This window comes from Myotis daubentonii, chromosome 1 (assembly GCF_963259705.1).
Source record: "Myotis daubentonii chromosome 1, mMyoDau2.1, whole genome shotgun sequence".
NCBI classification, from domain to species: Eukaryota; Metazoa; Chordata; class Mammalia; order Chiroptera; family Vespertilionidae; genus Myotis; species Myotis daubentonii.
Window position 1 is genome coordinate 226,502,773 of NC_081840.1, and position 26,913 is coordinate 226,529,685.

The 26,913-nt window shown below is 44.2% G+C and overlaps 1 protein-coding gene across 4 annotated transcripts in view; it reads right to left on the reverse strand.

Annotated features, from left to right (window-relative positions):
* The window catches only part of CC2D2A (coiled-coil and C2 domain containing 2A), a 79,109-nt gene extending 66,864 nt beyond the window's left edge, over positions 1 to 12,245 (reverse strand). For 2 of the 4 annotated variants that reach the window (XM_059675218.1, XM_059675210.1), the window contains exons 1-4: positions 12,076 to 12,244; positions 6,399 to 6,457; positions 4,058 to 4,141; positions 2,130 to 2,259 (exon numbers count right to left, since the gene is read on the reverse strand). In XM_059675218.1, the coding sequence (XP_059531201.1) occupies positions 2,130 to 2,259; positions 4,058 to 4,141; positions 6,399 to 6,437 (253 nt within the window). In that variant the 5' untranslated portion in view covers positions 6,438 to 6,457; positions 12,076 to 12,244. Of the gene's footprint in view, positions 1 to 2,129; positions 2,260 to 3,601; positions 3,721 to 4,057; positions 4,142 to 6,398; positions 6,458 to 12,075 lie in introns of those variants that run through there. The other 2 variants (XM_059675227.1, XM_059675239.1) reach the window with 2 other exon arrangements.
* Positions 12,246 to 26,913: the final 14,668 nt, after the last annotated feature.

Below are 26,913 nucleotides of genomic sequence, written 5' to 3' on the forward strand. Positions count from 1 at the left end.
CCTCTCCGAGAAAGGTTGAATCCCCAGGTAGGGATTTTCCCCTGAAGTTAGGGAGGGAATAAAACCCCTCAACTAAGTGCCAGGCGGGTAATTAATCCCTTTAACTACGAACAATCATGCTTAAACTACATAATCTTTTCTCCCTGGAATGGAGATAAGAAACGCCCTAACCTTTGTAATAGAGATTGATAGGATTGAATCAACTGGTATAAATACAGTTGTAACAAGACAGAAACACACAGAACTCAGAAGACAGAACTGAGAACACAGGGCTTGGAAGACAGGACCAAGAGAGACAGAGCCTAGGCACAGAACCTACACAGAACGTTCTCTAGAGACAGAAGAACTTCGCTGGAGAGAGCATGCCGGAGGATCCTGGAGAGGGACTGGCCTTGGAGCCTAGAGACAGAGCCTAGCGGGAGAACATGGCAAGGGATCCTGGACTGAACCTGACTACAGAGATTGGCAGGAGAACCTGACTGGAACCTGGACACTGAACCTGACTGGAGAGCCTGGACAGAACCTGGCTGGAGAACCTAGTGAGGGAACATGGCTACAGAACCTCGCTGGAAATCCGAAGCAGAACCTCTTTGGAGATCCGGGCTGGAGATCCTGGCTAGGCTGCTGATCAACTGAACGCTGTCTCCGTGACATTCCTTCTTCACCGACTCCGTCTACACCTTTGGGGACCCCTGGACCTGCTGGGGCTCGACCCCAGCATAGGTTGGGAGAGGAAGGTGTGTGATTTACCTGAGTGATAGGCTTTGGGTAAAAGAGAGTGCCACAGCAGGCTGTCAACCTTGTGAAGACTCTGAGCTGGCTCTGTGCCTTGTCTGAAGAGTCCTTGTGGCCGTGGGAGCCACTGTGGACAGGGCTGCTTGTAGCATTGGAGCCTGCAGACCAGAGTCTGTGCTCTGGCCCCACCACTAGCTGTTGGTTTTCTCTGAACCATTGTTTCCTAATCTAAAGCAATGCCAGATGATAGGACTGTTCTGGGAAGTGAGAAATGTAGTGCATGTAGAAACCTTAGCATGGTGCCTGCCGTGTCCTAGCCGCAGAAAAGGTAATTATTTATTTATTTTTTTAATATATATTTTATTGATTTTTTACAGAGAGGAAGGGAGAGGAATAGAGAGTTAGAAACATCGATGAGAGAGAAACATCGATCAGCTGCCTCCTGCACACTCCCCACTGGGATGTGCCTGCAACCAAGTTACATGCCCTTGGCCAGAATCGAACCTGGGACCCTTGAGTCCACAAGCCCACGCTCTATCCACTGAGCCAAACTGGTAAGGGGAAGGTAATTATTTTTGTTAGTTATTTAGCATCAAGTTTCTCTTTCACCTGGAGGAGGCTACCAGGTACGCGCCAGACTTTCAGAGGGAAGCTTTCGGCATCTCACCTGATTTCATTGTCGCAACAGCTGCACACATCAAGGTGTTCATATCCCCATTTTATAAAGGTGGCTCTTGTGGGGCAGGTGGATTTGGTAGTTGCCCAAAGCCCCATGTCCAGGAGCCCTGAAATACTCGCGTGTTTGGTCACATGATCTTCAACAAGGATGCCAAGACCACTCAATGGGAAAAGGACAGTCTCTTCAACACATGGTGCTGGGAAACTGGCCATCCACATGCAATAGCATAAAGTTGGTCCCTTACATTACACCATGTAGAAACATCAACTCAAAATGGATTACAGACCTAATTGTAAGACCTAAAATCAGAAAACTCCTAGAAGAAAGCTTCGAGGAAATCTTCATGACACTGAGTTTGGCAGTGGTTTCTTGAACACGACACCAAAAGCACAGGCAGCAGAAGCAAAAAGAGACAAAAGGGACCACCTCCAACGTAAAAACCTCGGTGCATCCAAGGGCAACGTCAGTAGTGGGAAAAGGCAAACCACGAAATAGGAGAAAATAACGCAAATCACACATCTGACGAGGGGTCATGGTCCAGAATATATAAAGAACTTCTACAACTCAACAACAACAGCAACAAAACAAGTAACTGGATTAGAAACTGGACAAAGGATACACATTTCTCCAAACATCATATATGAATGGTCGACAAGCATAGGGCAAAATGCCGAGCATCACTAATCTTTAGAGAACGGAACCCAGAGACACTTACTCCGCGGGCCTCGTTGGGTGGGCATGCTCAGAAGGTGGGTGTCAGGGTCCTGATCCTCCTGCGCAGGCTCCTGCTGGCTGCCACTGTGGGGCTTTCCGGACACCATTTCCTTGGGGCCAGCAGTGCGGAGCTGCAGGTGAGGGTGGGAGGTTGTGATTCTCAGGGCTTCATTTGACTCAGATCCTATCTCAGGATGAGGAGTGTCACTTAAACAGAGACTAGACCCTAAAGTATTCAGATCTAGATAACCTGGGACCCCACTATCTATGCCACTGTGGTCACCCCCCCAGGGAAGCAGTGCCAACCCTGAGTTTCTCTGCGGTGTCTCGGGAAATTACTAAGTCACCCCAAAACAAGGTGAATGTTTTCACTTTTTCTAGGTATAATGTACAGAGCTCTGCAGAGATGTGCGGAGAAAGGGAAGCAGGAAAGTCACAACCAAACTATTTGAGCCCAACTCCAACTCTTGGAAACAGCTGTTCCATGTCCCTGGATAATCCAGGGCAAAGAATAGCCTTGGGTTTCTTCCCCAAACTCTCAGAGGAGGGAGGTGAGCAGAGTGGCAGGGGCAGCCATGGTCCAGTGACAGCCTATAAGGTCAGACAAAGGCTGGCCTCGGAACTCAGATTTACCGTGAGACGTGGGAGGGCTATGGGACTTCCTAACTTCCGTCCCTCCTCATCTCTGAAGGAAAGGAAATTAAAATTCACTGGGATGCCGATCTGTATCAATCACTACGCAAAGCACAGATTCTGGCTTAAATGCATGGCCTGGGGACATCTGAGGCATCAACTTAAAAATAAATCCCCAGCCATCCTGAAGTGTCACGGGGTTAGCAAATGTTACGCTAGGTTTCTGCAACACCCCAAGACTGCTGTGCCGTCTGTGATCAGGTGATCAGAGCCCTGGTACCCGTTAAATTAATGAGATGATGCCTAGGAAGTGTGATGCCTGACACTGGATTCTATTCTCCATCTCACACCCCCCTAGCCTTGCTCACCACTTTAGGTGGCCATTGATCTAAAGACCTGCACTTTTTCTATCTGCTCCAGCCTTTGCTGCCTCCGTGGGTTCCCCTGCCCAGGCTGCAGAGCCACCACTCACCCTGCAGGAAGGGGTTAAAACTCCTGAGTGGCCAGAGGGACCAGCCACGTGGCTGGGCAGCACCTCCCATCCCCTGGGCCCTCCCCTGGGCGGCTCCATCTCAACTGCAGAAGCGGGAAGGCTGCTCCTGGGCCCAGCTCATCCCAACTGGAGTGTGCTGGGGAGGGGGGAACTGAGAGGAGGGTTTCTTCCAGCCTTGGGCTCTCGGGGACCCTCCCATCCCCCCACCTCCCCTGCCACCCTCCTGCAGGGCCCCTTCACGTGGCTGCTGGCTCAAAATGGCGCTCCTGCCCCTCCCTCCCAGCTGACATCGGAGTCTTCCAAAGAAATCCTCCTTCCAAGGACTCCTACCCAGGGAGTCTATTTACCTTGAGCAGCTGACCTTTCGGGAAAGCTCCCAGCGAAGCTGAGCCACTCCAGGGAAAGGAGAGCCAGAGGGACTGCGAGCAGCCCGGGAGACAGGAGTCTGCCTGCTGCTTGGGCTGAAGCAGGATTGGGGCTGGGAATTGGAGAAAGAAGGGGGGTTCCCTACAATTTGTAATCCTGCACTGCCATCTATCGCCGGTCTTAGCTTATGACCTTGGATGACAACACTAGAGGGGCTCTTTCCATCATTTCTAGACTCCTCTCCCAGGGGACAGGAGAAACCTTACAGGAAAACTGTTCCCATCCAACCAGGGTCTCATTGCGAAGGGCATCTGTCCCACACAAGGTGCTACACCAGGACCACCCACCCCATCCCTGCCTCTCCCGGAGGGTGTGTGGTCCCTGTGGGCGCTGGTGGTTGTAGACAGACCCGTGTTGTGTTTCTTGTCACTCCCTACCTGTTTCTTTCCTTTTTGTCTTTGAGTCTTTGAAGTCTTCTTCTTTCTTCCTACATCTGCATCCTCATCATTTTCAATGAACTCCTTTATTAAAATGCAATGGAAGAGTTGTCATTAAAAGAAACAGGGCTGTGATTTTTAGTTGTTAAAATCACCACCTTGTCCTGATTTTGAGTGTGAGTGGACAGAGTCAAAGCAGCCATTCTCATCCACTCTCCTCAAACTAGGTATGTCCTTCAAAAGTTGTATCCATAGGGAAACACTGTAAATGAGATGATGGCGTTTCCGTTGTCCCGAGTGCTCCTTCATGCCTAGGACATTTATTGAGCACTTACTGTGTTCCAGGCCCTGGAGGCACAAGGATACTCCCTGTTGCAATCTAAAGAAAGCAGCTAAGGAGCGAATCTGCCAGGACAGGTGGTCTAGCCGAGAGGCAGGACCCCAGCACAGGATGACCTCAGGGCCACACCGAGGGTTTTGAGGGTTGGGCTTCTTTGCTCCAGTCTTACCATCAAGCAGAGAATAACAAAGAGACATGTTAAATCATCATGAAAGTTTTGACTTAAAGAAAAATTCAGCAGATCTCTTTGAAAAGTGACATATCTGTTAACATGGCAAACTTTGTTTTTTTTTTCCTTCCATATTACATTTTCTAAAGTTTTAGTCATAAATTGTAAGAGCTGAATGCTCTCAAATGTCAAGCTTTCAACTTTTCTAGTCCTAAAATTTTTCAACCTGGGGAGCAAGCACCTCTGAGTGTAAAAGTAATTGCAAGATAAAGTCAGAACCTCTCCCTGGTACACCAAATTTATTAGAATTTTCCTCTAAAATTGGGAATTTAAAAATGCTTATACAGAAACAAACCTGGAACTCAAAGCATGGGTTTTAATGATAGAAGAGTTCAAAGGAATGCCATGAGGTTGCTGGGCTGGGTTCCAGTTACACATCAGTGCCCTTGGCTGTTTGGGGTAGAGAAGACAGGAACTTGATTCTAGAAGAGGTCAGAGGTCCCAACCAGGGGATGGGTGTGGTGCCGGCTTTTCCTTAGTCCACACAACGGATCTCTCTTCTCTGACTCATACTCTCGGTGCACTTAGACCTTGTGCTTCAGGTGCCCACCAGGTAGGTAGTGCTCTTAGCTCAAAAAGTCACCAACTTAGATACACAATACTGATATCATTGAGGTGTGCAAGCATGGTCCTTAAGATAAGCCTAAGTTTTTTTGTTAATTGTCACCTGAGGCTATATTTTCCCATTGCTTTATTAGAGAGTGGAAGTGAGGGAGGAAACGGGAGGGAGGAAGGGAGAAAGAGAGAGAGAGAGAAAGAGAGAGAAACATTTATGTAAAAAAACATTTATGTAAAAAAACACATTGACTGATTGCCTCCAGCCCCTACACGTGGGGAGCAAACTGCAACCCTTCAGTGTGCAGGCCGATGCTCTTACCTCTGAGCAGCACTGGCCAGGGCAAGACAAGTCTAAGTTCTTATTGGCTTACAATGGACTTACGGGAAGTCTAGGTTCTTTTTGGCTTCTCAATCATGATTTGATCCTTCATCAATGAAGAGCAGCCCAGTAGGACTTCAAGTTAGACAGAATGTAAACTCCATGAGGGCACAGGGTTTTCTTCACCGCTGCATCCCCAGGGACCAGAGGAACAGCACATATTTGCTGCATGAGTGAATAAGCAATAAGCAAATGTAGCATGATGTGGTTTTATCTGGAGTTTTGATGTGGTTTATCTGGTGTTTGGATGTGGTTTTATCTGGTGTTCCTTCAGGCTTCTTGAATTGCTCTTGGAAACAGCGTACTGTCTCCTTCTGCCTCTGTGGTCTCCAGCGAGTGAGTCCTGGAGCCAAGAGAGAAGCAAGGTTTGGGAGGAATAAGGTCTCCTCTGGTTGGAGGGCTCCAGCCTCCCAGGTGGAGACAGCGTCCCTTCTGTGTGCCAGCCAGTGTTAATGGTATTTTGTACACAATGAGTTAGAAATTGCAGAACTCCATGAGACGGAGGATTTGATTTGTGGTTATAATCTACGATTGCCACCTTCATTCTGAAATTCTTTAGAATTCTATGTACTTCAGCCGAGCTGGACGCAGCTGCAGGTGGTACCTTAGAACTGCTGTGTCAGAATTCAGGGCAAGATGACAAGTAGATGCCCTCAGAGCTGTGTTTTCTTCACCATCTCCCTCCCCATCATGCACCTGACATGGTCCCCTCTGTGTGCAGTAGCCCAGCAATTCATGCTTGCTGCGGGCCTAGCTCCCTCACTCCCAAACATGGGTGATGTGAGTGCACGGCCCACACAAGCACAGACTTGGGGGTATTTCAGCCATCGCTCACCTCTGTAATTATTTTCACTTTTTCTTCCTTGGGATCCATTCTGCTGTAATGGCTCCTGCCTGCCAGGCAAAGAACAAAGAGTCAGGCTTCTGGACATCAGTGCAACAGCTTTCTTGCTATTGGTAAGTAGGAAGCTGACCCCCATGGTTAGAGAAATGCTTGAACTGAGTAGGTGTCCTGTTCACAAGGAATCGGTTCCTGCAGACCCAGGACTGGTGGGAATGAGCCCTTGAGGAACAGGAGGGATGCCAGACCTTTGTCCCCATTAACCTGGCAATGAGCCCGCTTTACTGGGCAGCAGGTGGGAGTTCTGCTCTGGGAGCCAGAAGACCTGGGTTAGAATCCTGCTCTGGGAGGCTACGTCACAGCTTCTTCTCTCCCTTCAAACCTCCCCCTTCCCACTCAGCCTCTACCCTTGACCTTGGTCCTCATTTCACCGAGAGAGGGTTTCCACCTCACTTCCCCTCCCCACTGAATCCTGTCACCTCCTCTGCTTCCACTTGCTACTGTGGCCTGTCCCTGCTGGCATCTGAGCCAGGGCCTCTGCCCTGCATTGCCCACCCACCTCCAGGACCGTGATCAGGACAATTTCTCCCTTTCACCAGGACAGTCACTTCTTTCTGCTCTATCGTCTCATTGCTCTCAGTGTACAAAGTGCTGAAACTGCCCCGCTTCCTTAAAAAGAAGCTCTCTGGACCTTATGTTTATTTCTAGCCACCACTCAACTTTTCCACCCTCTAGGAACACTTCTCAGACCCTCTCTTTCCAACCAGTTCTTGGAGCTCTGCCCTCCTGAAACTGCTCCTGCAGGGTCTCCAATGACCTTTTGCTGCCACATCTCACCATCTGTCCTCAGTCCTCATCTTATATGACCCGTCAGAGCCATGTAGTAATGACAGGGACCCATTGCTTTCTTTCTCTTGAAATATTTTCTTCATGCGGCTTCTGGGACATGTTTCTTCTCCGTTTTCCTCGCCCCCCCGCCCACCCCGTGCCCCCGGCTGCTACTGCTTCTCAAACTGCTGGGCTGGTGTCTCTTCATCGTCCAACCACTCCATGTGGGTGCCTGGGCTCAGCCTTGCCTCTGCCCAGTACCCTGGCGGTCTCACCCTGTGGTTTCCCTTTAAATACCATCTATCTACTCAGATTCTCCATTTACATCCTGGGCCCTCACGTCTCCCTAGAACTTTAGTCTCAGATGTCCAAATACAGATGGATATTCAGTTAACATGCTCCAGATGAAGCTCCCTGTCCTGACCTCCAACCTGCCTATCCTGCAACCTTCCTCTTTAATAACCTTGTGAATAACCAGAACGCGATTTGCTCAGCCTGAAACCTTGGAGTCATTCTGGATTCCACTCTGACTCTCACATGACACCCCGCATCCAACCCATCAGACATCCGGCCGGCTTTGCCTTCACGTTATACTGAGAATCCAGCCACCTCTGCGCACCTCCACTACGTCACTCTGGTTGAGCACTGTTGTCTCTCATGTGGTCTCGTGGAAGAAACTCCTAACCTCTCTGATTCCCACCGTGCTTACCTACAGTCTAGTCTCTACATCGAAACCGGACCGAATTGTGTAAAATTTAGCTGAGAGCATGTCATTCCTCCACACAAAATCCTCCAAAGACTCCCCTTTCTCTCAGGGTAAAATCCAAAATTCTGTCAGTGGCCTACAACAAGGCCCTGTCTCCTCTGTGCTTGGGTCCTCTGGCCTCAGGGCCTTGGCGCATGCTATTCTCTCTGCATAGAATGCTCTTTCCCAAGACATCTGTGGGCTCTCTCTTTCAGTTACTTCAGGGCTCTGTTCAAATTTCATTTTATCAGAGAGATCGCCCCTGAACACTCACAGTTCAGTGATAACCTTCTACCCACACCTTCTGGAACTTGCTAACTACCTTACAGTGATTTATTCTCCCATGGTACTTATCACCAGTCAACATACACATTCATTCATATTTACTCGTGATGGTCTGCCCATTCCTCATTAGAATACAGCCACAAGAGGACAGGAACATTTGTTCTTTTTTTCTTTATTGTAAGTTGTTTATTATAAGATAATTCACAAATATCTTGCTGTCTTTCATAATTTAAACAACAGACCAATAATTTCTTCTGACCAGGACAGCAGTAAGCTAAAAACAAAATCAGCTGGCTGAATTTTCCTTCTTTACCTTTTGTCTGAGTACAAAACTTGATTTTTACAGGAACATTTGTTCTTTGTTTACTCCAAGAGCCTAGGACTATGGGACACAGCAGACTCTTCATAAATATTTTTCAAATGAATGACTAATTCACCATTGGCTGCGTGTCCATGGCCACATTCTGGAGCCCATCAACACATTGTCCTCTTTGGGCTGCTGTGAAGATTAGATGAGCACACGGGGAGAAATATCAAGGCTGACAAATTGTAAGCCCTCCCTGACATACTAACTGAGACTCGGTCATTTAAGCAGCTCATCTGGATGTTCAAGGTTTCACTGACCCTAATGGGGAATGAGCATGCTAAAGGGAAATAAAGCGCCCGAAATTCGATTGTCTCCCACCCAGACCTCCTCACAGGCTGCAACAAATAGAGGAAGGGGAATGATGACAGCAGTTAAGAAAATAAAAGGGTGGGGAGGTCATCGAGAGAGCACAAGGGGGCAGATGATAAAAATAAAATTCTGAATGACACAAACGCGCTCTAATAAACACGCTATCCATTATGAACCAGGAAAAAGAAAAAGAAAAAAAAAGAAAGGACTGTGAAATATTTTGGTAACGAAGAAAAGGTTCTCAATAAATTAAAAAATGTTATCCGTGAAAAAGAAAATGAAAAATGTAACGGGGTTGATCTTTTCTTCTCATTCTTTCCTGATCATTACCTTTGAATGAGTTTCGAAGGAAATCGGATGACAACAAAATTTATTTTTTCTTTTCCTGCTAAGAAACGATAAATCAATACTGCCCAGCTTTAATATACAGCTTGTCAGCATACGTACTGAGTGTTTATTAATACTTTTCTATTGGCAATAGCAAAACAAGAGCCATGATTTACTGCAGACTTATGGGGTGCTCTCTCTGGATACATGTTATCGCTAGGCCTCACTACACTCCCAGCTTAGTAGTACCTGGCTCAGTTTACATGTCAGGAAACCAAGGTTTCCTCTGAGCTCAACCTCTGACAGGTTACTTGGTTTGCCCAAGATTACAGGTATTAAGTGTCACATTCAGAATTTGACCCCAAGGCTACTCCAGAGCCGCCCCCTCTCCATTCCCCCCAGCCCCCAGCTACTCTAGGTCTCTGTCTGCCTCACCATTTATTCTTTTTTTATTTTTACTTATTTATTTTTAAATATGTTTTTATTGATTTTAGAACGAGAGGAAGGGAGAGGGATTGAGAGATAGAAACATCAATGAGAGAGAGAGAGAGTCATTGATTGGCTGCCTCCTACACGCTCCCCCTACTGAGGATCGAGCCCCAAATCCAGGCACATGCTCTGACTGGGAATCAAACTTAGGTCGATGCTCAACCCTAAGCCACACTGGTCGGGCAATTCTTACTTTTTCAATAAGATCAGTAACTGTTCTGCCAGTCCATGATTCTGGGAGTATTTACAACTGAAAACTAGGGAGCACTGCCCCAGTGAGAAAGGGCTTTGGCTATGTTAGGTTGAAGATTTATTTAACTCAGTGCAGAAAACTGAACACATTTTTGAAGGAAAGTATTGATACTTCATCTAGAACAGTGGTTCTCAACCTGTGGGTCGCCAACCTGTGGGTCACGACTCCTTTGGGGGTCGAATGACCCTTTCACAGGGGTCGCCTAAGACCATCGGAAAACACATATATTATTACATATTGTTTTTGTGATTAATCACTATGCTTTAATTATGTTCAATTTGTAACAATGAAAATACATCCTGCATATCAGATACTTACATTACGATTCATAACAGTAGCAAAATTACAGTTATGAAGTAGCAACGAAAATAATTTTATGGTTGGGGGTCACCCCAACATGAGGAACTGTTTTAAAGGGTCGCGGCATTAGGAAGGTTGAGAACCACTGCTCTAGACAAATGGACCGTCTCTGAGGGTCCTCAGGGGGTCAGTCATAAGAGGACCCATGACATTCAGCTGCAGGAGAAAGGGATGAAGGTGTAAGGAAAGGGCAGAACTGTCTGCAGCTCCACCTCGGCTGCTTAAAATATGATCTGATACGTGCATCCTGCTCCAGAACAGGAACACGTGGGCTCACGGGAAGAGTGAGGGCTCTATAAACCATCACCTGGGCCTGGGCTCACAGTCCAGCCCCACTCATCAGCTGTGTGCCCTCGGAGCAATGCCTTCGCCTCTCCGAGATGCATTTCTATGTCTGTGAACATGTGGCCATAACTCCTACCTCAATGGGAGATTAGTTCATAAGGGCTAAATGGTAAAGCATGTGCAGTAAGATGCCTCGGCGACACAGGCAGCTTCCTTTCTGTTCCCATGGGCGGCACGACTGAAGCCTTCCCCGCCCTCACACACCTGAGCATTTTCTCCCGGAGGACAGCGCTGTCCTTTTCTGTCCCATCCTGTCAGAGCTGTGGCCTGGAGCCCTGGGCAGGTAGGTGCCACATGCACCCTTTTTGAATTCATTACCTAATTCTATGAGTTATTCCAGCTGTAGCTTCCCGGGGTATAAGGTTAGTGGCAAATAGCTTCAGAGAATCATTTAATCAGCTCGATATAACATATATTACCTTCAAAGAGTGCATATACATATTTGAGTTATTCTATGTGATATATACCCAGTGCACTGGCTTGATGAACTGAGTGCCCCCAGGCCCTCCTGGAGGGGCCCTGCCAGGCTTTAAGCACATAAGTCCCTTTTACAAATCTCTCATGGCACCTAGCTCATTGCAGTATTAAACCGTGCTTCTGACCTGATCTGAATCACTTTCTGTGCGCTTTAAGCTTCAGCACCTTGCCTGGTGCATAGTGCATGCTCAATAAATGTTTGAATGGATGATTCTGCTAATGAGCTCCAGGAGACATACAGAGACACTTCCTTCTGGTGCAGTTTCTGTGCAGAAGTTATCCGAAAATGTAATACCCCGCATGTATTTCCCATTAGGCTCTATTAGCTTTTCACAGCACGGCTTTGCAGTGGATGGAAACAATCCGTCTACATCGCAGCTCGCAGATTTTCTTTCTGTGTGTGTGTGTGTTTTTTTTTTTTTTTTTTGGCGGGGGGAGGGTGAGGGAGGAGCAGCGATCCTCAGCCCTCTGTCTGCTATGGGCCCTTCTCTGTCTAATGCCAAGAAAAGGAAAGCTTGAAGTAATAACTACTTAGCCCTTTGAACCAATTTGAGCCAAAAGGCCCAGAAATGCAACGTGCAGCAAATGTTTCCGGGGACTGGAAAGCAACAGGCTGACCTGGATGTCCCAGGGAGGAGTGTAACCGGGGCTGTGATGAGCTGACCTAGTGTTTCTGCAAACAGACTCCAGGCAGCAGCTCTAATCAAAGCAGCAGAGCACTGCTCTCCATTCCAGAAAGTAGAATGTGAACAACCCCTAACATGGCTCTTCCTTAAATCTGCTCAGTCCCAGCGGGGAAGCTGAACTCCACGGGGGTGCAGGGGTGGGGTGGGGGACTGGGAGCAGGACCCTCTGCTGCAGCCCTGCTCCCAGAGAACAGATTTACCTGAAGAAACTTTACGAGCACTTGGCAGGTTCCGCTTGCTCTCTGGGATGGAGGGAAGTGGAGGAGGCCCTTCTTACTGTGGATCTTCTAAGGGTCCGAAGGAAGAGGCTGAACGTAGGGGCGGTCCGGGGCGGCTCCCTGGGAAGCTGCAGCCAGTCTCCAGCAAAAACACCCACTTAGCAACCCGTTCCTAAGGAAGGTCACTCGGTGGCTTTCTTTTTTTTTTTTTTCTTTTAAAGCGACAGGTTAATCCCTCCTAGTGGAACACAAGCACAATGAGCAGCAGGCACAACCCGTGGGACAAGGACAAAGAGAAATCAGCTGGGGGAGGAGCTGGCAGAAATTAGGTCAGGCTGCAGGGCCTCGTGTCCTGGGGTCACAGGTGTTTCTGGTCCAAGACAGGCCATGCTCAGAGCAGCTGGCTAGGATCCTGAGAGGCCATCATTTCAAGGTGAGGGTGTCTTCTTTGTACCAAAGGTCCCTAGAGGTGCTCCGGGCCCCAGGGAATGTTGCTCGGGGGGTTTCAGTTAAATGTGGGGGAGTGAATATACAAAATTAATCTCCCTGTATTCTCCGAATCCCACTGAAATCACTGAACAATGCTATAACTGTTATGGCTCAAAAAAGCAGAGAGAATGAGAGCAGAGGCAAAGCAGACGCAAGAGTATGGAGGGGACAGACCAAAGAAAGCCACATGCCAAGTATACATCTGCGTGTGTGCGTGTGTGTGTGCATGTGTGCATCTATGTCTGTGTGTCTCTGTGTGTCTGTGTCTACATGTATCTCTCTGTGTTTTTGTGTATCTGTGTGTATCTCCTCATGTGTACATGTATATGAATGTGTCTCTGTGTCTGTACCTGTGTCTGTGGGTCTCTTTGTATTTATGTGTGTATCTGTGTGCCTGTGTCTATGCGTGTCTCTCTGTGTATCTGTATATATCTCCACATGTGTACATGTATATACATGTGTGTGTGCATGTATTTGAGTGTATCTCTGTATGTGTAGCTGTGTCTGTGTGTGTCTGTCTATGCGTGTCTCTCTAAGTGTTTCTGTGTATCTGAGTGTATATCTCTGCATGTGTGTTTATTTCTGTGTGTGTGTTTGTGTACATACATGTGCCTCTGTGTGGGGGACAGGTAGGCATAAGAATGAGGAAATGAGTTGGTCTCTGCAGAACTCCAGAGGTTCAAGATTGGGCTCAGTCGTGTGATGGCTGAATGTGTCCCTCTAAAAAGATATGCAGGCGTCCTAACCCCAGTCCCTCAAAATGTGACCTTACTTAGAGATGGGACTTGAGAGAGGGCGTCAATTTAAAACGAGGTCATTAAACCAAATCCAATATGACTGTGTTCTTATGGCAAAGGGGAGTCAGTGCACAAAGACAGGCACATGCCGAGGGAGGACCGTGAGAAGACACAGGGTGGGAACAGCATCTACAGGTCGAGAGCACCTGAGGCCACCAGAAACTGGAGAGAGGCAGGGAACCGAGTGTCCCTCACTGCCCTCAGAAGGAACCACCCAGCCAATGCCCGTTTTCTTTTAGCCTCCAGAATCATGGGACAATACATTTCTGCTGCTTTAAGCCACTCAATGTATGGTACTTTGTTACAGCAGCCTCAGGAAAAGAATACAGTTAGATACCAAGGAGAGTGTGGAGAGAAATGGGGCTGAAATGCAAGGAGAGTTGAAAGTCTACTTACTGAGGGGCTAGATCCTCAGGACCCTCCCTCACTCCTGCGGTAAGTCTCCTCCCACCCCCTCTTCTTCTGCCTCGTAGGAGAGTCAAGGCTTCTCGGGAAGGTGAACCACAGACACTCTGGTCTCCAGGCCCCAGGAATGGCAGAGGGTGGGTGTGTTTCAGGGTTGAAACCTGAAGACTAAGTGGAGAGGTGGATAGGGTGCTCTCCTCAGAGGACTAAGACAACCAAAAATGTCCCGTTGGCTCACTTGTCCCACCTCCACCAGCGTCAAATTAGAACACATGGGATATTATTTTCTGGAGAAACTAAATGTTCACAAAGAACAGATCCCAGATACTGACATTTCTGGATCCTCCACTGAAAGAAGCTAGCGCATCACCCTTGCAAAAGAACATCCCAGAGAAAATGGGGATTTCGGGTGAAGAAATTCCACACTTGTAGGTATAGAAAGAGCCGAAAAATGAAAAGGTAGAATTTATAAAAGAGGTCATATAAGAAAAAGTCTCAAAAGTGAAAGAATAAGTCTTTAGATTGAAAGCTGGCACTAGGCGACAACAAACACATTTCTGTCTGTCTCAGTTTGTGCTCCGCATGTGGTGAGAAAAAATATTCTCCAGGGAATTCATAACTATGGCTTGCACTATGCTGTCTAACTGTCTTATTTATGTTATATCTTTTAGGAACACCCTATGTGACACATTTTAAAAAGTGGACTCAGGTTATTGTATCCCTATGGGGTGCCGGGGAAGAGTAGACACAAAACATTTTCGGAGAGATACACATTCAAGCAGTCAGCTCAGGATGCGTGAAGATAAATCTTGCTGAAGATGAGCTCACAATCCAAAATTAGACAGCACAGGAGGAAACAATCAGATCTGCAGGCCACAGGAGGGCACTGCTAGATACCCAAGAACTTCTGATAACACAATGATCAGAGAGAGAATGTAACAAAACTGACGACCACAAAAGAACTTAAAAGGAGGGTTTGAAACTATGAAAGAAGAGTGAGGTACCATCAGCAAGAGCAGGCAAATGTGAAAGAACCAGCTAAAGCTTCCAGAAATGAATAATACAGTTATGAATTTTTTTTGAAGGAAAGCATAGGTTAAATTTCTGAAGGAAGAGCTAGAAAGAGAATTAACGATGTAAAGAAGAGATTTAAAGAATTAAAATGTGCACAGCAAAAGAAACCATCAACAAAATGAAAAGGGAGCCCACTGTATGGGAGAATATATTTGACAATGATACATCTGATAAAGGGTTAATATCCAAAATATATAAGGAAATCATACAACTTAACAAAAGGAAGACAAACAATCCAATTAAAATATGGGCAAAGGACCTACACAGACACTTCTCCAAAGTGGACATAAAGATGGCCAAGAGATATATGAAAAAATGCTCAAAGTCACTGATCATCAGAGAGATGCAAATTAAAATGACAATGAGGTATCACCTCACAACTGTCAGAATGGCGACCATCAACGAATAATCAAATGATAAGTGCTGGGGAGGATGTGGAGAAAGGGGAACCTTAGTACACTGCTGGTGGGAATGCAGACTGGTGCAGCCATCATGGAAAACAGTATGGAGTTTCCTCAAAAAATTAAATATGGAACTGCCATTTGACCCAGTGACCCCACTTCTAGGAATATATCCTAAGAAAACTAAAACACCAATCAGAAAGAATGTATGCACTCCTGTGTTCATAGCAGCATAATTTACAATAGTAAGATCTGTAGATGAGTGGATAAAAAAGCTGTGGTAAATTTTACCATGGAATACTATACTGCAGTAAAAAAGAAGAATCTCTTACCCTTTGTTACAGCACGGAGGAACCTAGAGAGTATCATGCTAAGTGAAATAAGTCAGTCTGAGAAAGACAAGTATCTCATGATCTCATTCTTATGTGGAATCTAAGTAACAAAATAAACGGATGAACAGAGTGGATCCAGAGACAAGGAAACATGGAACAGAGTGTGGAATCTCAGAGGGAAGGCAGGGGAGGGTGGGTGGGTGGGAGGGAAGTAATCATCCAAGAACCTTGCATGCATATATGCATGGCATGGTCCATGGACACAGACAATGGGACATCGAGGGCCTGGGGCTGGGGTGGGGATGGGGGTGGGCTGGGGATGGTCATTGGGGGGAAAAGGGAACGTGTAATACTTTCAACAATAAATATTTAAAAAAAGAATTAAAACGTGACACAGATATGGCAAATGGGAAAGAGTGGATGAAGGTCTTGGGGGAGAAATCCAGGAGATCTATGAGTCTCAGGAGGAGAGAAGATTGAAAGAAAATAAATGCTGGATCTTAAAATGGAGGGATCTTGGTCAACTTCCTTAACTCCCCTAGGTCTCAATTTTCTCATCTATAAAATGAGATTAATAATAGTAATTACTGCCCTAGTTCTATTCCTGGTCAAGAGCATGAACTAGTAGTAGTATCTGGGTTGCAGGTTCTATCCCTGGCCCCAGTTGGGACATGTGTGGGAGGCAACCAATCAATGTGTCTCTCTCACATAGATGTTTCTCCCTCTCTCTAGCTCTCTCTCCCTCTACCCTTTTCCGTTCTCTCTAAAAACAAAAAACAATGGAGAAAATATCCTTGGGTGAAGAGTAACAACAACAACAATAACAACAAAATACTAATTACTACAGAGGCTGATTTATTAAGTTAATGTTTATCAGGCCCTGGCAGACAACAAATGCAGGTTTTACAAAAAAAAAAAAAAAAAGTGAATGTTGTCTTACCTCAGACACCTTTAATAAAATACCATAGACTGGGTGGCTTAAACAATATAAAATGATTTTCTCACAGTTCTGCAGGGCTGGAAATCCAAGGTCAAGGTGCCAGTTGATTCAGTTTTTGGTGAGGGCTTTCTTCCTGTCTTGCTGTGTCCTCACATGGCCTTTGCTTGATGCATTCAGGTGGAGAGAGAGAGATCACTCTTCCTACTGGGCATCCTCAATTGGATTAGGACTCAACTCTTAGGACCTCATTAACCTTAATTACCTCATAAAAATCCCTATTTCAAAATATAGTTACATTGAGGGTTAGAGTAGCAACCTGTGATATTTAGGGGTCGGGGGCACAGTTCAGTGTATAGTAGATGTTTATTGTAAGAGATCAGTCACTTGAAGTGATCAACTGTCCTAAGAGGTGAAATTTGTTCACCACTCTTGTGCTAATTAACCTTCTGATTATAACCTCCTTTATCTTTCAACATTTTGCTAAACCAGCTCATAAGAATTATACATTGCCTCATAATGTTCTGAAGTTATTAAAAAGCGTAATTCAAAAACATCATTTCTTGTGAAAATTCTTATGCTAGCAAAATAAATGAAATCTAGCAGATTTGTTTTAAATCAAAACGCAAAATCCTCGTTCTTATAGTATGTGTGTCTAGCTGGCGAAAGAATTTTAAATGAAGAACAAGTGTTGAATCACATACCGCAAGTTTTTCCCTGCAGCTTTTGAGAGAATCAAATATGATTTTTCTTTTTTTCATCCTTTAATGTGGTGAATTACATTAGGCTTCTTGATGCTAAACTTTTCTAGCATTTCTGGAATATACTAAACTTGGTCAAAATATTAAAAAATAATTGTTGGATTTAGTTATTAATATTTAGATTTTTTTGCCTTTATGCTTGTAACTGAGATTGTACTATTGCTTTTTCCTGTCTTGTATTGCTCTTATTTTATTTTAGTACTGCCTAAAGGATATTTCCAGTCTCAAAAAGCAGACTAATCTCTCTCTATCCTTCTCTATGTCTCTGTCCCCCTATCTCTCTGTCATTGTCTCTCTCTCTCTTTCTCTCTCTCTCTGTCTCTCTCTCTCTCTCTCTCCTCTCTCTCTCTCTCTCTCTCTCTCTCTCTCTCTCTCTCACACACACACACACACACACACACACACACACACACACACATTATCTGTACTGTGAACTTGTCTATAAAACTGTGGATTTGATGAGATTTTTTTATTGTGATGAAATATGTATACATATATCATAAAATTTGCCATTTTAGTAATTTTTCAGATATAATTGATACATAACATTGTATTAGTTTTAGGTGTACACATAAAGATTTGATATTTAGTTATTAATGTATCTACACATTGCAAAATGATTACCACAATAAGTTTAGTTACTAGTACCTCTGTCGCCTCACATAGTTACAAATTATTTATTTTGTGCTGAGAACATTCACGATGTTGTACAACCCATACTACTACCTATTTCCGTAACTTTTTCATCACTCCAGATAGAAACTCTGTACCCATTAAGCAGTAACTCTACATTCTTCCCTCGCGTAACCCAGCTCAGCTCCTGGCAACCTCTAATCCACTTTTTGTTTCTATAAATTTGTTTATTCTAGTTATTTCATGTAAGTGGACTCATACAATATTTTTCCTTTTGTATTTGACTTAATTCACTCAGCATGTTTTTGTGGTTTATGCATTTTGCAGCCTGAGCTGGTACATCATTTCCTTGTATGGATATACCACCTTTGTGTATCCACTTACCTATTGAAGGACGCCATACTGTGAGGGAGGCAGGCCACTCAGAAAGGCCAAGTGGACACGCTCTGTTCCACAGTCCTTGTCTTTGAGTTGTCCTAACCCAGGCTCCAGACAGGTGTGGAATAAACCTTTGGATGCTTCCAGCCCCTAGGCATTGAACCTCCCAGGGTTCAGGTTTTCTCAGCTGAGGCCCCAGGTATTGTACTAGTAGAATAGAGACCAGTCAACCAGTTGTGCTCTGTTCAAATTCCTGACTCACATAATCCGTGTGAATAATAAAATGATTGTGTTAAGCCACTGCACTTTGGGGTCATTTGTTATGCAGCAATAATAACTGTAACAGTCACATTTTAAATAAATTAATAAATATGTGAATGAATAAAATATAGTCATTTTTTTTTACATGGGACTCTGAGGCGTATTAATTTTTACATGTATTGCTAAAAAAATAGGCAAATGCATTTAATGCCTTCAATGGCAGTGTTCCAAAAGCATGATGTATTTGAAGCCTCGTTGGGAGATTTAGACTCTGGAATAAACATGGAACAACCATACGACCTGAAATGAGACTTCCGTGCTATATTCTCTTCAGAGGAAAGCTGCAATAGTACGTTATTTAGGTCAGTAAATGTTAAAAATATGCTTTTCACACCTGATCATATGAAACACAATTGCAGCTTTAGATAAATGTCTTCTTTTTAGTTGGTTCTTGGGATTTTGTAATATTTTTTGTTGTAGCTGATTCATTCTCCATAAAAAACAAACAAACATATCACAAAGAAAAGCACATCACTAAAATAAGGCTCTACTTGGAAGCAGAGGAATCACTTTTGAATCATAAATTTTATAAAACTATGCTCTTCAATACTTGACTTATATCTTCTAGTTTACTGAATTATATACATCTTTATCTGAAGTGGAACTCGAACTCCAGCCAATTTGAACCTCTTGTTCCTATAGCAAATGGAGAGAAACACTGACTGACTCAGATATATTGGCCGTGTAGCCTATTTTTATCTGATACATATTAAGGCATTTAGTTTTCTTGCTCCAGGCCTGTGACTTTCAACCTGTTTGCACTTGCAACAACGGTGCTCATTTGCTTCATTTCACAGCGTTTTCGCCTTCTGAGAGCTGTCTGAGCTATTGAGAATAACATGCTGTAAGATTCATTTTCTTTAGAGACTCGCGTCATCATTAGAAATATCTGGAGACACTCTTGTGCAGAGGAAACTGCTGTTCTAGCTTGAGGAGTGGATTCTCATATTTTTCTTGCTGAAAAGGTTCTTCTACAGGCTTTTCATTGTCTTCTCTCCAGCTGCTTCCCTTCAGTGTCTCTCACTGGGGTGATCTGCTTCAGCAGCATAGAGTACGAATATCATCACAATGCGTTCATTTTCTAATTACTTGCTTGAAAACGCGCTTGCTTTTATTAGCAGGGCTCCCAGTGTCTCCCCCTTGAGGGCTCATTTTCACTTGGAGTTGTTCATAAGTCTTGAGAGGCTTACTCCGATCACACGGTGGTCCTGCGTCCCAAAGCCAATGGCGAGAGACAGGCGTCCGGCTGGTTACTGAGGAAACGGCGCCTGGATGGGCCCAGGAGCCTCCGTGCTCACCCCAGGTCCCTCCTATTTGGGACTCTAAGGTTACACTCTTCAGTTTATTTCAGTGCTTCTCAACCAGTGTGCATTTTGCCTTCCCGGGCGATATTTAGCAAAGATTGGTGACATTATTGGCTGTCACAACGTGGAAGGACATGCTGCTGGCACCGAGTAGTTAGAGACGAAGGATGCTGCTAACCTCCTACAATGCCCAGGACATCACCCCCCAATAAAAAAATTACCGGCGCGTAGTAACACTCAGTACATTTGTGTTAAATGGTTGAAAGAACAAACCAGTTCCAGGCCCCAGTGCCATCTTCGTGACCACTGAGCAGTTCCTCGTTTTGCAGGGATCTCTTTCCTCTTTTGGAACCTGAGTGAGTCCGGAAAGCTGATCTCTAAAGCCTCCCCAAGCGCACACCCCAATTTTGTTCTCTAGTAGAGTAGTTACTGCTTCTGGCCACTAGAGGTCAGCACCTTAAAAAGGAAGCTGGCTACCTTCCATTGGGCCAACAAAGTGAGCCTTGAAGCAAAAGCAAAATGACCATATTCTCGCTTGGTTCTGAGAAGGAAGCAACGTTTCCAGGGAAACAGTTTTCCTTTTGACATATTAGAGCCTCGGTCTTGACATCCCCAAACTCCTTTTGCTAAACACTCCCTGCAGAGATTACTAGCAAGCTTAGTGGGAGAGATGGAATGAACAGAAGAGACAGCCCCAGCGAGTGAAGGATCGGACAGACCCATTGCATTGATGCTTGTGTGACAGGACGGAGGAGAAACTGCAAGGGATGCGGCAGATGGGGTGGTGGGCTTGCTCCCACTCAGTTCCCGAGGATTCCAGGGGAAAGGTTTTCGGAGCAGCTCTCCTCTCATAAACATGGGACGGGGAAGGCATTTAACAGAGGGTGTGAAGCTAGCTAGGTAAGATCTTGCTTGTTAGAGTTGAATTGAAATCCAAAGGATTTCAAACTTTCATTCGAGTCGAGTCGGAAGGGAAACGTAAGGCTCATTTAATTCAGGGAAGATAAGTGTGTAGATTTCATCTCATTGTCAGTTGTCTGGAGTTTTAGTTGAAAAGAATCCTGAGGCTGTCCCTGGGCAGAGTGGGGGAGGACATGCTGAGACCCATTAGCAGTGTCTGCAGTGAGTTCCAACCAGGTGTATCCCACCACAAACCTAATGTGGACACAGATGTGCGGGACTAGGGTGACTCGTCCCAGAGCCACACAAGGCTGGTTACTGGAATTGCTGGGATTAGACCTTAAGTTTTCTAACTTCCTACCCAGCTTTTCTTTTGTCTTTCTGATTCAGTGAAATTGGACTCTTTGAAGCTGTTTTGGGAAGCTAAGAATGCATTGTCCTAATAAAGATGGCTTCTTCTCACATGAGACATTACACGCACAGCCCTTTGGAAGGTCATCCGAATTCACGTTATGTCTTTGCTGGTGAATTCTAGGGGAGTAGAGTTGCCATATTTAGCAAATAAGAACACAAGGCACTCAGTTAAATATTTGGGATATCCTTATACTAAACAATGATTGCTTGTGCTAACTGAAATTCACATTTGATTAAATGTCCTGAATTTAATCTGAATTTTATGCCTAGGGGGACTCAAGTGAGTAAGGACTTTTTTGTTGTGCATATCTTTTTTGTTGTTGTTAATCTTCACCTGAAGATATTTTTTTCCATTGCTTTTCAGTAGGAGTGGAAGGAAAGGGAGGGAGGAATGGGGAAAGAGAGAAAGAGTGTGAGAGAGAAACATCAGTGTGAGAGAGACACATTGACTGGAGGTGCGGTGTGAACCTGCAACCCAGTTAATTCCCTTGTCCAGGAATTGAACCCGAGACCCTTTGGTACATGGGTGGACCTTTAACGACTGAACAACATGGGCCAGTTCATGTGTGCATTTTTTAAAAAGATTTTTAGAGAGAGAGAGAGAGGAACATCAATGATGAGAGAGAATCATTGATTGGGTGCCTCCTGTACACCTCTCACCGGGAATCGAGCCCGCAACCCAGGCATGTGCCCTTGACCAGAATCGAACCTGGGACCTCTCAGTCTGCAGGCTGACACTCTATCCACTGAGCCAAACCGGCAAGGGCTGTGTGAATATTTTGATATATCAATGGGCATACTGAATCCTGACCATCTCATCTACCAACCATCAAATTATTTTTTGCCAATGGTCCGACCATCTGGAACACCTTGGTAGCTTGGCTTTAGTTTGAATTCTGATGTGGTAAGACCAGGGTATTTTCTGTAGAAAATCCTTGCAGCTCCCTATCCTTGTTCCAGAGTAATTTCAGTAACAGTAGGGATCCACTGCAGTGCCCAGCATGTTATCTGAAGCTGAGAAGGGATAGATGACAGAGACCACTCCTCCCTGTTTATTTCAGTCCAGGCAGTATCTCATAGGCCTCTTGTTACAGAGGACACTTTTGTGATATAAAAGCATCTATGCAATGCCTCAGCAGTTATGATTTTCCTCCTTTCAGGCCATTTCCTGGAATTCTGACCCGATTGGGCAAGCCTTAACTTGAATAAATTCTGCCACCTCCACAATGGCACTGGAGCAAAGCCCGGATTCAATCTTCTACATCACGCTGCTCATAAACGCCTTTGCCATCCCACAAATGGATTGGTTCTGAATGACTTCATCCTGTGGCGAACCCATTGGGTTCAGAGTTCTGGACTAATAAAAACTCAATAAAACGATATAAATTCAAGACTCATTTCCTTCCCTATTTACTAGTAAGTGAGGGTGGGATAATTATATATATATGTATATATACGTATATGTATACTAGTATATATGTATATATATACTAGTGTATATATGTATTAGAGGCCTAGTGCACGAATTCATACACCAGTGGGGTCCCTCTGCCTGGCCTGTGGGATTGGGCTGAAACAGGCTCTCTGACATCCCCTGAGGGGTCCTGGATTGCGAGAAGGTGCAGACCAGGCCGAGGGACCCCACTGGTGCACAATCGGGGTCACAGAAGGATGCAGGAGGTTGGCCAGCCAGGAAGGGACCACGAGAGGGCTCCAGGGCATGTCTGGCTTATCTTGCTCAGTCTGATCAGCTGGACCCTAGCAGCAAGCTAACCTATCAGTTGGAGCATCTACCCCCTAGTGGTCAGTGCATGTCATAGTGACTGGTCAACTGTTCGAGTGGTTGAGCGGATATCATTAGCATATTACACTTTGATTGGTTGAATGGCTGACCAGGACAAGTGAACACTTAGCATATTAGGCTTTTATTATATAGGATATATATATAAAGAGCTATATGGTATTTGGTTTTCTTCCTACTTTATTATTTATTTATTTATTTATTTATTTATTTATTTATTTATTTATTTTTTGCTTAAAGTATTACAAAGAATATTACATATGCCTCCTCCCCCCTGACACCTTGACATTCCCCTGGCCTCCTCTACCCCCCAGTGTCTTGTGTCCATTGGTTATGCTTATATGCATGCATACAAGTCCTTCAGTTGATCTCTTAAAGAATCCTCTGGAAGAGACATCCAGAAAGATATCTTTCAACTTTAAGGATGATGTCTTTTCTCACTTTAACCTACACTTATAGGGTTTTTTCCAGCCCCCCTCTTAGACTTTTTCTCTGCAAGCCTTTGGGAGCATAGTAATGTGCAACTGCCCTAAGAGCTTATGTAAAATACGTTCACTCTAAAAAGTGAAAACAAAGATCAAAGAGTAGAAATTTTTAAATTCCAATTACTAAATTAATTTTATCCAGACATTTTTTATGCACATATGCAAACACACTTTAAATATGGGATAATTATGGAAAGTTTTTTTCAGTAATCGATTTTGTTCTGCTACTATGCCATGAACATCTTCTAGTGCCAATGCATTTTCATTCTCATCACTTTTAATGACCATTGGATGAATGTGTCACAGCTCATTTACCCAATATTCTATTATCAGACACCCAGGCTATTTCCCAATTTTCCATCTTACAACTTTGCTGTAAGGCTCTTTCTGTAATTAAACCTCTGCACACATTATTAATTATTTTCTTGGAATATATTCTTAGAAATTGAAGACGTGATTTCATATCTTTGACAAAACACATTAGAAACATTTTTGCTCTAGGAAGAGAGAGTTGGGATGAGTGCATTCCCAAAGAAGGGTGCTGTACAACTAGGGGTTCTTAGAAGGGAATGGATATTCTGCGTGAAATGATGACCAGCCACGTGGTTATGTCTGGGGGAAAAAATCAGATGGGAAAATGGTTGTTGACCAACAGGTAGATTGTGGGCACTGAGCAGACTCTGTCACCATGACCAGAATGTCAAGTTCTTCCATTCAACTCTCCTTTTGAGTGTGCCTTGAGGCTGGATGCTGAGTGACACATTCCCAAGAGAAGAATACATAGAGACAGACCTTGGTATGTGGCCTTTACTTTGATCTTCTTGTCATGCTTGATATCCTGTGGCTGCTGACAGGTCCACAGGGATGTTTCTCCTTCTAGAGAGGTGGAGGAGATACTGCTTTTCCTGAGGCTGAGATAAGGCACCATGCTAAAAGGGCTCAACATGGTGCCAATTACTAAGAAGGCACAGTGTAAATGGTCGCTGCTGGTATCACTAGGCACTGACTGATGGTCTCTCAGGAAACCACAAGTAAAACATGACATCAGTGTAGTCAATAACCTAGATGGTTTTCTAATCCCCCCTTTCAGACCTGTGACTATGTTGGCCAAGAAATGAATTGCATTTACTGGCCCTTTATAGATTCTGCAAAGAGACTAATCTCCAAGAATGCTCCTTTATGTGATTATCAAATACAGCTGCATGAGTTGTTGCATGTTCTAGGGTACTGATGTAAAAAATCAGAAAGTTGGAGGAGAGGAAGCATTTAAGTTGAGAATCATATGCTCTTGCATGAGAAGTGTCGATTGGGAGCTATCATATGACAGACTATAGCATGAGATTATCACAGACGCTAGGTTCATGTAGCACAAAATATTCAGTCAATTCTGAGCAAATACTGTAAGAAGTAGGGTGTTTCAGAGAAAAGTTACCCTAGCAACACATTTATTTTGTGTCATGCAGACAAAATTAAATGTGGTTTTGATGTTACATGGAAACAATCACCAGAGGTCACCTGTTGCTTTTGACTGCCCATCAACCAATCTTTTTCCAGACCTGAAACCTGCATTTTCCTTTGGGGAACAATCTCTTCCTCACCCCCAGCCCATGTGATTTAGAGGAATGATTCCATTTCTAGTTCTAGAACTGTAGTTATCTGAATTTGCTTGGACTATAGGTTGCATGTGGGTGACTTTTGGAGATGTGACTATAAAAGTAAGCAGAGGCTATATCCCAAAGGGTGCTTGTGTTAATATTAGGTAGGATAACATCCTTTGGAAGTAACCTAATACCTACCTCCAAAAAGCTTATGTAAAAAAATGTAAAAATGGCCCTGAATGGCTACAATAACTGAAAAATTTAAATGAAGAGATGGCCACATACATGTCTAGATGAGGGTTGAAATGATGACTCCAAGTACTTTATCTCTGTTTCTTTGCTTCACCTGTCCATGGCTTCATCCTCAAATGATATTATGCTTTGTGATGGTAGGATGTCTGACCAAGGTCACAGGCTCAAGTCTCGTCAAAAGAGTGAGGTTCTCTTCTATAGAAGTCCCAGCAAAGTTTCACTGGCTCTGATCAAGTCATCTGAACCAGTTATTTTGTGGAATACTCTGATAGATCGGGCCTGAGATTTATATACTGCAAGTGTCAATTCCACTTAGAAGCTCAAAGACCTAGCATGTGAAGGAGGGTGGTTCCTCAGAAGGGAGTTGGGTATGAATGCCAAAAGAAAGATATGGAATGCATACCAGATAGAAAAACCCAGAGAAGTTCAAGACACCTTTTATAGAGTAGGGATTGGAGGGCCACCAATGGCTTCTGAGCCATGGAGTGACCCGACCAGATAAGTATTTAAGAGGAGAACCAACCTAATGTGGAGTATGGGTCAGAGGTCTGTGGCTGAAGGCAAAGGGCCAGCTAAGAAGGCTTTTACTAGTCCAGGGAAGTGATGATGAGTATGAGTGAAACCTCAGGCCTAGGAATGAAAAGGTGCAATGACTCAGAAATGTACAGGTAAGCTCTAGAACCATAAGAATTTTATGCTGAGTGAATTCAGTGGCGAAGGGAAGGGAGACTTCCAGAATGTGCTTTAGGTTTTGGCTTTGGAGCCAATATGGATAGGGATACCCTTTATGGAAAGTGGAGCTACAGAAGGTGAGAGGAAGGTATAAAACAACTACCATGGTAATAGCCGACATCTAAAAGGAATTTATGGCTAGGATAACTTTCACAGAGTGGCAGAGAAAAAGTATATTCAGAGCTTATGGATTTTTTTTTCACCACAAACAACATTATTCATAATGATAAATTATCTGGATATGTCCTTGGCATGTACAGAGACACAGAAATACACGTGTCCTATGAATGTATAAGACAGTTACACATGTTCTTGTGCATGCAGGTTTGTATTAGCCTCACTCTTTCCTTTTTTTGTTTGTTTTGCTCTTTTATTCTCACTTGTTTTGACTACACGCTCTTTTTGTCTTCGGTCTATCTTTGTAAGTGGCTTTAGATCATTCTGGAATGAGATGGTATCTAGTAAATAAATAATTCTTAATGTATATTCATTCCAAGTCAGCCCTTACAAAGAATGATTGGAATGAGGCTTGGAATATTTTAAACCAAAATTGTTCTTGTACTTCCTTTCCATAAATATCCATAAATGTGGATACATTGCATTTGTCTTTTTTTAAGGAGTAAAAGACACCTGCATTTGTTTAAAAGTTTATCAGTTCAACACTAAAATAACCTTTCATTATCCATGGTAGCTCTCTGATCCCCGTCACCATCCTACCAGGTATTTCAAAATTAAATTTATCTCTGGGCCTAGAACCAGCTAAAGAATTTTTAGTTTAAAAAGCTACTCAAAATAGGCTTTACAAT